Below are 11,611 nucleotides of genomic sequence, written 5' to 3' on the forward strand. Positions count from 1 at the left end.
CTGGGAGGAGGTAACTATGGGGAGGAAGTGGGAGGGGAGCTGCTGCATTGTAAATTTTGGTGAATGACATGAGACAAAGTATATGTGAACTGCTGTATGAAAAGTGAATTTACTCTGTAAATCTTCACCCAAATCCTAATAAAAAATAAAATAAAACATAATGTCTTCTTGCAAAAAAAAAAAAAAATGCTATTTGGTTGTACACTGTCCCTATGACCAGTTGCAGATGGGAACATCATGGTCCACAGGGTTTTCTTTGGGTGATTTTCTGATGGAGATAGCTGGCTCTTTCTTCCCGATCCATTTTAGTTTGGAAGCTCTGCATCATAGCAACCCACAAGCCTCCCCTGACAGTTGAGTGGTAGCTGCACATGAAGTTCATTGCCTGGGAACCGAACCTGGGTCTCTTCCATGAAAGTTGAGAATTCCACAACTGAATAAACAATGCCCCCCTCTGTGCTGCCACACCAGAATAATTAACCTTTGTGCAGCACTTTACTGTTCTCTGAGAACATTCACTTACATGTTCAATTCTTACAAAAACCCTAGGTTACATAGATGAAGAAATGGTTTAGGGAGTGACTACTGTGCCTAAGGCAGTTTGAGGAGCAATTGGGGATGTGGTCCCTACAGTTACCTCTTAGACTAGAAGCCTCTCTACTGCTTACTAGCTGTGTCCTTGGGCAAGTGACACAACTACTCTGAACCTCAATTTTCTCATCTGTAAATGTATATCAAAGTTGTTTTGAAGTAATTCATGTAAAATATTACCACAGCCTTTGGCACATAAATCTTAGTTATTATTATCATTAAGGCATTTTAATCAGTAATGAAACCAGATTTTTTATTTCAAAAGCATGTTTTCTTTCTACTACCTTAGTATACCTAACTCCAGAACCAAACCAAGCTCGCTGCCATCGAGTCAATTCCGACTCTTAGCGACCCCCATTGAGTTTCCAAGGCTGTAAATCTTTACAGAAGCAGACTGCCTCATCTTTCTTCCAACGAGCTTTTGAGGAGATTTGAACCACCGACCTTTTGTTAGCAGCCAAATGCCTTAACCACTGCACTACAAGAGCTCCTTTTAGTATACCTGGCTACTTGAATGGAGCTCTGGTAGTGTAGTGTCTAAGGCACTTGACTGCTAACCAGAAGGCTGGTGGTTCAAACCCACCAGCCACTCCTTAGAAAGAAGGTTGGGCAACCTACTTCCATAGTGATACTGCCTTGGAAACCCAAGGAGGGGTCGCTATGAGTCGGGGCCGACTTGATGGCACATAAAATCAACAACAACAAGCTACTTGAATTGTACTTTTTTTTTTTAAAAAAAAAAAAAAAAGAAAGGGAAATATCCTTTCTTAGTAAAAAGAAGTCCCTGGTTGGTGCAAATAGGTAACACACTTGGCTGCTAACCAAAAGGTTGGAGGTTCGAATCCACTCAGAGGATCTTTGGAAGAACAGGCTGGTGATCTACTTCTGAAAAATCAGCCATTGAAAACTCTATGGAGCAGTTATGCTCTGCACACATAGGGTCACCATGAGTTGGACTCAATGCACCAGCAACTATTTTTTGTTTTATTAAAAATGAGAGAGTTGATAAGTGTTTGCATCATTCCATGCCTTAGGTGGCTCCTCCTTGAGATCCACTGCGAGCTTCCACCTGAACCTCATGGATGTGAATGACAATGCTCCACGGCTAGCCAAGGACTACACAGGCTTGTTTTTATGTCATCCTCTCCAAACCCCTGGAAGTGTCATGTTTGAAGCCACTGATGATGATCAGCAGTCATTTCGAGGCCTACATTTTACATTTGCCCTTGGCAGTGAGAGCCTACAAGATGACTGGGAAGTTTCCAAAATCAATGGTGAGCTGTCAAAAAGTGCATCATGAAAAATACTGATGGATGATGAAGTTAGGTTTCATTTCCTCAGCGGGCTTACAATACTCAGCACAGAGCTTCCTTCTGTGTTCTAGGCAAGAAGCTTATGTTGTTGAAACCTGCATGGGGAAGCTCTGCAGAGGAAAGAGTGCCCTGGGCTTTGGAGGGAGGACAAAGTGTCACCACACAGCATCCCCCTGAGTGTGGATGGAGAGCTGGACAATCTGAGCTGCACTTGCAAATTTCCCAATGAGGAACAGATGTTAAAATGATTTTTTAAAACAGCTTTATTGAAATATTATTAAAGTACAGTAAAATAACCCATGCTTAACATGACTTCATACGATTTGACATATGTATACCCCGCTGAAGCCACCACCACAAACAAGATAATATTACCATCACTCCCCAAAGTTTTTTCATGCCTTGTTGGAATCCCTCCTTCCCACTCTCTCTGCCCATCCTCCAGGCAACCATTGACCTACTTTCTGTGACTGTAGATGAGTTTGCATTTTCAAGAATTTTGTCTAAAAGGAATAATAAAGTACGGACTCTTTTTATGTCTGTCTTCTTTCACTTAGCATGATTTTGAGATTTATTCATGTTGGGATGTATACTTCATTCCTTTTTATTGCTGAGTAGTATTCCATTGTATGACTGTATTACTCTATGTTTATCTATTCACCTCTCAAACTGGAAAAAACCAAACTCAGGTTATATCCCATGTTTGGCTATTACAAATAAAGCTAATAAGAGCATTTGTGAAGCAGTATTTGTAGGGACATACGCTTTCATTTTTCTTGGTTAAATACCTAGGAGTGGACTGACAAGGTTGTCTGGTAGGCATATGGTTAAGTTTTTAAGAAAATGCAAACTGATTTCCAAAGTATTGGTAACATTTTACATTCTCTCCAGTGTATGAGAGTTCCCATTGCTCAACACTTGCTATGCTCAGTCATCATAATGTTAGTCAAACTAGCAGGAGTGTAGTAGTATCTCATCATGGTATTAATTTATATTTGCTTAACAAATTGTGTTTAGCATCTTGTCATGTGTTTATTTGCCATCCACGTATCTTCATTGATTTAGAGTCTGATCAAATATTGTGCTAATTTAAAAAATTAGATTGTTTGACTCCTATTGTTGAGTTGTAACTGCTCTTTATATATTCTGGATACAAGTGCTTTGTCAGGTAGAAGTTCTGCAAATATTTTCTCCCAAGCTATGGGTTACATTTTCATTTTGGTTACAGTATCTTTTGAAGAGAAAAATATGAAATGTTTTATGAAGTCTGATTTATTAATCTTTTTCTTGTATAATTTGTGATTTTTTATGATATTTAAGAATTTTTTGCCAAATCCAAAGTCACTAAAATGTTGGCCTGTTTTCTTTCTAGTAGCTTTATAGTTTTTACTTTTACAGTTAGTTCTATGATTCACTTCAAGTTAATTTTTATATATAGTGAAAAATTATCCTTTTCATACTGCATTGTCTTGGCAACTTTGTCAAAAATCAAGTGACCATATAGATATGGGTCAATTTCTAGACTTTCTTTTCTGCTCATTGATCTACTTGTCTGTCTTCCTACTAAATCCACACCATCTTGATTACTATAACTTTGTAATAACACTTGGGATCAGGTAGTACAATTTTTTCAACTTTTTTTTTTCAAATTATTATGTCCTTGTCTACTACTTATATCATCTGTATTATTTCTGGTTCAGTTTTGATTGGTAATTCTTCTCATTATGGGTCATATTTTTCTGGTTTCTTGCATATCTTGGGTAATTTTTTATTAGATATTTGACATTGTGAACTTTACCTTGTTTGATTTTGAATATTTTTGTATTCCCATAAATATTCCTGAGCTTTGTTTTGAAATGTAGTTAAGTTACTTGGAAATAATTTGATCTTTTTACACATTGCTTTAAAGTTTTGTTAGGCAGGACCAGGGCAGCACTTAATCTATGACATTTTCCAAACTGCTGAGGCAAAACCCTTCTATGTACCCTACCTGATGCTCCATGAATGATCACATTTTCCACTCTGGCTTGAAGGAACAGGAACTATTCATGGCCCTTTTTGAGTTCCAAGGATTAGTCCCTCTTATCCTTTGGGTCTTTTTCCTAGCCTTGAGTAGTGTCTTCATATACACTCTCGATCAATTTTCAGCTGAAGACTTCAGGGAGACCCTCTGCAAATTTCCACAGCTCTTTCTATGCAGTTGTCGTTGCTCTGGTACTCTTGTTTGTGAACTCCAGCTGTCCTGACCTCTCCTTATTCCGCATCCCTCTCCTCCACTCGGAAATCACTGGGCTCTGACTGAGGTCTCCCTGAGATATGGACACTCTCTCTAGGCCATAAGCTGGGGACAACTGTAGGACTCACTTCATTTGTTTATCTTCTCTCGGGGATCCTTCATTGTCTAAAGTCCAATGTCTTTAGGAAAACATGATTTCATATATATATGTGTGTGTGTGTGTGTGTGTGTATTTATTTAGTTATTAAAGTTATTTCAGGCGGGATGGTCCATCTAGTTCCTGTTACTACATCTTGTTTAAGTGTGGAAGTGTGGGCCATAATCATTTTTAAGTATAAAAATATCTCCCCCAATTCTGGAAAAAAAATCTAGGCAGTTATATGAATGGGGGAGGGTATAAGAAGAGTGAGTTACAACAAGACCAAAATCAACGTTAGAAATTTGAGCCTTCATGTCATTTTTTACTCTTAGTTCTCTGTAAGAAAAGGAAAAAAAATAAATACCCTGAAAATCAGGTAGAATATCATTCATTCCCTTATTTCAGGACTTGAAGGAATTCTCAGGCCTACAGATATTATGACTCATCCAGAGTCACCTTGCTAACAAGATTTGAAACTCAGGATCAGGTCTATAGATGCTCTTTTCCAGGTATCCAATAACCATGCTATATATCCTGTATTTCATTTCTTTAGATCAACCATGAATTAATGACTTATAGGATGTTTTAGCTCTTTTTTTTTGTTAAGACTATGAGAAAGGACATGTGCAGTGGTGGTACTTTGAATACCTTAATTGCCTGTACTTATATCTAATCAATTCCCAGTCAAGCTTAGTATCTGATGCAAAGGCAAGTTTTATTCTTGGTGATCTAGGGGACTGATGTACTTTCTTGTCATTCATTCTTTTCCTGTTCTCACAGGCACTCATGCCAGACTCTCCACCAGGCACACAAACTTTGAAGAGAGAGTTTACGACATCCCTATCCGCATCAAGGATGGGGGTCGGCCACCCATGGAAGGGACTGTCTCTTTATCAGGTAGGTATTTTACTGCAGGTAACTTAGGATAGTGTCTGTCACCATGGGAATTTGAGGGAATTCTTGTCTTTGATATGGAATTATGCAAATATTCACTTAAAAAAGTAAACAAATACTCTTCTGCTTTCCAGTTACTTTCTGTACATGTGTGGAGGATAGGTGTTTCCGGCCAGCATCTCACCAGCCTGGGATACCCACCGTGGGCATGGCAGTTGGTGTACTCCTAACCACCTTGTTGGTCATTGGTGAGTATGCTTTCTAAGATTCAAAGACTCCTGTCCTGGGCCTCAGAAATCTGAGCTCAACTTGGGGCCTGTCTTACTAGGTTGATCTGTGTGCCAAACAGCAACCTAGGCAATAGCCAAGGTTATGGATCACGAGTAAACCATATCAGATGTTCATGGTTGGGAGATATTGCTTTATCATGACTTTATTGGTTAGTTGGAAAATATAAGATGCTTCAAAGCATAAATTGTTATATATTACTCCTAGTTACCAAACTTTCATGATGAAGGAGAAGGAAATGCACTATCTGTTCACTTGCTGTGTATCAGGCATGGTGCTTGATATTGGGGATACAGTGATGGGCAAGACGTACACAGATCCTATACTCAAGAGTTAAACATTCTAATCTGCCATTGTTGAAATAGGTGGAATTTAGCCTTACAGTGGAGATACTTACATACCTGAAATGGTGTGGAATTGCCCTTTGGATATTTTCATGGATTTGGATCCTGATTCTTTATTGCGCCAGGATAACTCCATTGTATCACAGCCCTGACTCTGTCTTGGCCCGTGGCTTGGCAAGACAGCAGAGTCCCCTGTCATTTTTCATGAACAGCTCAGTGTTTACTATAGTAATTACTCTCTTTTTACTGCTGTCTTCATCACAAGTTGAAGACTGGAAATGGATACTTCATCAAGTCATGTGCCCCCAAGTAAGGAGTTTGGAATAATATATGGTTACAACTAAAGGGAATTACACAATTTGACATCTTTTCTCTTTTAGAAAAAACTATGGAGTTTTTCTAAATATTTAACTCTCTGCATCTGGTCTTTTCTCCTACCATCCATCCTAAAACACTAGACTCATTCATGGGCTAAAAGGAATCTCATTTCCATATACTTGTCAGTCCAAACTGCTTATTGTGACATGGTAGTTCTTTACTGCATGACCTCTAGCCATCCAAACATGTACATGGTCACCATCACTTCTGCCTGAGAACCACTGCCTGGTACACACCTTTTATACTACCTCTGTTCCTTTTCTTACCAATTTGCTCTCCTACCTTTAAAGAATTTTTGAGTTTATACATCAACCATTTAATCTCATGGTGTTGTTGTTATGTGCTGTTGAGTAGGACCCGACTCATAGCAACCCCTTCTTGGGTTTCTGAGGCAGTATCACTATGGAAATAGATTGCCCAACCTTCCTTCCAAGGAGTGGCTGGTAGGTTTGAACTGCCAGCCTTATTTAATCTCATAATTTTACCAAAAGTTAAAAGTTGGAAGAGTTTGGGAATATACAGAGATAGAAGTAACGGAATCTTACACTTTTATATCATTAACCTTTTAAGATTAGGGTTGGAATTACGATAAGATTCTTAACAAGTCCCTGAGTTTCTAGTCTTTTTTGCTATGATTACTCCTATAAAGTTACTACCAGGTTAATTTTCTTAAAACAACTCCCTTTATCCTATTGGTCTCCAATTTATAGTATGCATTTAGTGCTATGACACATAGTGTAATTTTTGTAGGCGTTTAGAAATGGGAGAAACCAGAAAGGTTAGGTAGTCTACTCAAGGTCTTTCAACAACATAGGCTGGAGTCATGGGGACGGTACCAAAGATAAGGTGATACTTAGTGTGGACCCAAGGAGCTCTGGTAGCGTAGTGCCTAAGGCACTTGACTGCTAACCAGAAGGCTGGTGGTTCAAACCATCAGCCACTTCTCAGAAGGAAGGTTGGGCAATCTACTTCCGTAGTGATACTGCCTTGGAAACCCAAAGAGGGGTCGCTATGAGTCAGGTCCAACTTAACGGCACATAACAACAACAACAGTGCGGACCCAAGGAAAGTAGGCTTTTGGCTGGTGAACAAGTCACCTACACCTGGTTGTCCTAATTAGACTGTTTCGTCTAGGGGAGGGGAAGAAGGACTGGAATAGATATTTATTGAGTACATACAAAGTTTAGGAACTCTGTCAGATGCTTACATCCTTATTTTATTTACATACTGACTTACATACTTATTGCCTTAGTCTAGGCAAGACATGAGGTCATATATTCCTTGATGGAGACTCACTGACAGCTACCAGGTTAGGTATGGTCTGGAGCTTGGTATATACTTACTGAAAAAAGATAAGTGATAAGCCCGCTTGTTCAAGAAAGCAAATACCTGGGTTCCTTATTCACCAGGGCAACGAAACTCTGTTGAATAACAAACACAAATGAAGTTACATGAGTCATTTTTTCCTAACATGATACTACTTTATAAATGAATGTGGCAGTACATTTTAAGATTCCATCTTTTTGATGATGATTTTTTTTCTTTTAGGTATAATTTTAGCAGTTGTATTTATCCGTGTGAAGAATAAAAGCAAAGCTAAGACTGGGAATGCTCGGCCATCTGAAGTCAGACCTCTGAGCAAATGAATTAAAAAAGGAATGTTTGAGTTTATGTACAAGTGACATTTCAATAACACACCATTTAATCCCATAATTCTGCTTTTCATCCAACATATGTGTATAATTTTTTACAGATATTCTCCCTTGCCTTCTAATATTTCACTACTCTTAGATATTTCATGCGCTGTAGACATTAGAGATGTTTTCCCATGACATTTTTCCCCTCTGCAAAACCCTGAGCTACTTATCCCCAAACAAAAAATGTCTCTCTTTTCCCCCTTAGGGAAAGATGGGCTGATTAAATATTCCGTACATTTTTTTCTTCAGAAGGAGCTTTGTTTATCAGTTATCCACCACAGAACTTCCTGGATCCCGTTTACACTTTTGCCAATTCCGTCCTGTGCCCCCCTCATCTTTGTCTCCCTTGGTATTTCAGTAATTTGAAAACATTTGTCAGGGGAAAATAACAAATTGGGGTCTTGGGAAAAAATAAATAACAGCCTTCTCCCTTAATGTGAACAAAAACTCTTTTTGTGTTGTTATTAGCCCTCTGAAACCCAGTGTGGTTTCCATGTCACTTTCCAACTGAATTTTTTTTTTTAAAAAAAAAAACTTTGGAATGAGACAGACTCTCAGAAGGTATTCACATAAGCTGCTGTGTGTCCACAGAGGCCTGTTTCCTAAACCTTGGTACAGAAACCCATACTTGACCAGGTTTACTCATACCAACCATGCTGTGCATGTTTTCTTTATGTATATATTAGTACAGTTTTGGTTATTGTTTATTTAATGGATGGAGGAAAATAAGGACACATGAAAGAAATATGGATAAAAATCAAGAATAAATGTTGGTTGTGATTGTTTTTGTTTCTCTGATCTCATTGGTTCTGGTGCCTAGGTTTTGTTTGTTGAGAAGAAGGACTGGCTAACAGTGGTTATCTATCATTTATCAAAATTGCCTTTCATGTAAATCAGCCCAAGGGGAGGAGTCTAAAATAAAATAAAAATCCACTGCTGACATGACTATGGATTTAAGTGTTCAACGTAGACACACTAGGAATTTTAAATTTTTAAATAAGAGAACATTGGGGATTTGGAAGTATTTCTGGGCCTGGAGCTGTTGTCTGGCTCCTAATTTGAGCCTCGGAAGCATTCAACATTACACAACACTGCTCCCAGAATTTTCAGCCATGAAAAAGAGTTCATGTGTGACTATTCACAATAGCAAAGAGATAGAATCAACAGAGGAGTGCATAACCAAACTGTGGTACATATATACTGCAAAAAGGGCAAGGCGGCCACATCTTTGGACCTCCTCTAACCCCACAAGAGGAAGACAGAACCACTATCAGTAGCCCAAGGCCCATTACTGTGAGGCCAGACATGCTGCCTCCCTCCAGCCCTTTCACCAACTGTTCCTCCCAAAGCACCCACCACCTCTCTCCTGGGTTTGATAATTCACCACAGTGGCCACACAGAACTCACAGATTACGGGGTTTATTAGAGAAGCACCACAGGCTATAATTCAAGTTCAGGAAAAATGCTGTCTCTCTCCCAGCCCACCGTCCCTCAGCCAACAGTCTCTCACAGTCTCTTTCCCAGCAGTGCGTGTCCCTCAGTGTCTCACTCAGCAATGTGTGTCTCTTGCATCTTTTTCCCAGCAACGCATGTCTCAGGAACGTGTCTCTTTCAGCAGAACATTTTCCTCAACAGCAGTAGAGATAGAGTTCTGCCTCTAGGAGGTTTCTTTTTGAGCCCAGCAGAGTGGCCAAACCAACCAATCATAACATCAGAATTCTAAACACCTGAGAGAGAGTGGGAACCTCCCAGAACATTGTTTAGTGGCACTCCCAACAGAGATACCCCAGGTGAATAACTTTAGCAATCAGGAGCTCCTCAGTTGCTCATGGCAAACTCCACCTTGGTGTTTATAAAGACTTATGGGTAGAAAAGCCACACTAAGTAATTTACTACACCGTGTATACATACAATGGAGTACTATGCAACACTGAAGAATAATGTAGAATCTGCAAAACTGCATAACATGGATGAAATGGGAGAACATTATGCTGAGAAATAAATCAATCACAGAAGGGCAAATATTGTATTAATCCACTATTGTAAAAAGTCAAGGAAAGGTTTATATATGGAAGGAAACTTTGTTGGTTACCAGGGATGAGAAGGGAAAGAAAATTGCTAGATAGGTAAGAGACAAGTATTGATTTAGGTGAAAGGAAAGGCAATACCCCAAAAGCAAGTGACCAACATAATAACACTAAAAGGAAGACATAGAAAAGTGCACAAGAAGTACAGACAACAAAGAGAAACACTTTTACATACACAATACTGCATTATCAGTAATAAAAGACACTAATCTACAAGTAGATACATAAGTAGACAGGCTGAATATTTGGGTATGTCTAGAGCAAAGGTAATATACTCTTGACCATATGAGGTTGGCAGACAATATTTCTACATATGTATTTGTATGTGGTGTAAGAATGTCCATATAAATAAAACTAATGGGGACAAAGTTATGACAACTTCTTAGCCATGGCCAACCACCCTGAGAGAGCAAGTTTTTGGACCTGTGGGCTCGGGACCATGGTCACGGGGAACATCAAGCTAAATTGGCATAATACGCTACACAAAAACTTTGTTCTACATTGTACTCTGGTGAGTAGCAACTGGGATCTTATAAAGCTTGCAAGCAGCCATCTAGATACAGCAATTGGTCTCTCCTCATCTGGAGCAAAGAAGAATGAAGAAAACCAAAGACACATGGAAACAACAAGCAAGGGACTAGTGGACCATGAGAACCTCAGCCTGCACCAGAAGAACTAGATGGTGCCTGTCTACCACTGTCAACCACTTGGAAAGGGATCAGTGTAGGAGATCCTGGATAGAGTGGGAGAAAAATGTGGAATAAAACTCAAAATCATAAAAAAGACCAGGCTTGGAATTTGATCCAAGACTTCCGATAAGATGGAGGAATAGGGAGAAAGACTGCACAGACCATCTTCAACAAAAAAAAGGGGAACCAATTAACACAGACACAGAAGATAATCTTGGACCCCCGAGCCTTGAAGGGAAGAATATAGAAGTGGACTAAACCTCAACTAGCAGAAGAATTTGCATGAAAATACCAAAACAGGAGACATACGGAACTGTTGTCTGGCAGCAATCCTGAGCAAGCCTGACGGCATGGCACAGACAGCTTGGAGAGGGCCGAGTGGTGGTAGGATTTATGAAGTAACCTAAAAATCGGCCCTGCTAGCCAGGGACTGCACGGAGGACTGCTCTGGTGGCTGGGGAATAAAACTCAAAGCACCAGTGAAGAGAAAGGTGGACTGAGCTGTGGACTTTTGCCTGTCTGGAGGGTACCACCATTTTGAATGTTTAGAAGTGGCTTGATTATTTTGGATATTTAAAGAGACAGCGCTCTCCAAGATTCCAGGGGCTTAAGAACAGGTTCTGTTTGCCAGTAACCCCAAGGACATGCTGGATGTAGACGACTGAAAAAGGCCAACAATAAAAACCACCAAGAAAAGCCTGACTCTCCCTTGGCTGCTCTTTACAAATAGTTAACAGAGATCTTAATACAACAACGCCATGATGTCTCGGAGACAACAGACCATCACAGTCCACACAAAGAAACAAGATAAAGTGGTAGAAACAAGGGAACAGGATACAGATCCAGAAAACATCCCTGAGGAATAAGCAGCATTGGAGCTCTCTGGTAAGGAATTAAAAAGAATTATCTTTAGGTATCTTCAAAGGACTGAGAGACAGACCAAAGAAAACACAGA

The 11,611-nt window shown here is 39.5% G+C and overlaps 1 protein-coding gene across 1 annotated transcript in view; it reads left to right on the forward strand.

The window, feature by feature from the left end:
* The window catches only part of CDH17 (cadherin 17), a 165,297-nt gene extending 157,468 nt beyond the window's left edge, over positions 1 to 7,829 (forward strand). The window contains exons 11-14 of the mRNA XM_042783632.1: positions 1,626 to 1,865; positions 5,060 to 5,176; positions 5,308 to 5,421; positions 7,732 to 7,829. Of these exons, the coding sequence (XP_042639566.1) occupies positions 1,626 to 1,865; positions 5,060 to 5,176; positions 5,308 to 5,421; positions 7,732 to 7,829 (569 nt within the window). The remainder of the gene's footprint in view (positions 1 to 1,625; positions 1,866 to 5,059; positions 5,177 to 5,307; positions 5,422 to 7,731) is intronic.
* The last annotated feature ends 3,782 nt before the right edge of the window (positions 7,830 to 11,611 follow it).

The sequence above is a fragment of the Orycteropus afer genome, unplaced genomic scaffold (genome assembly GCF_000298275.1).
Source record: "Orycteropus afer afer isolate SDZICR_OR568_19922 unplaced genomic scaffold, OryAfe1.0 scaffold00021, whole genome shotgun sequence".
NCBI classification, from domain to species: Eukaryota; Metazoa; Chordata; class Mammalia; order Tubulidentata; family Orycteropodidae; genus Orycteropus; species Orycteropus afer.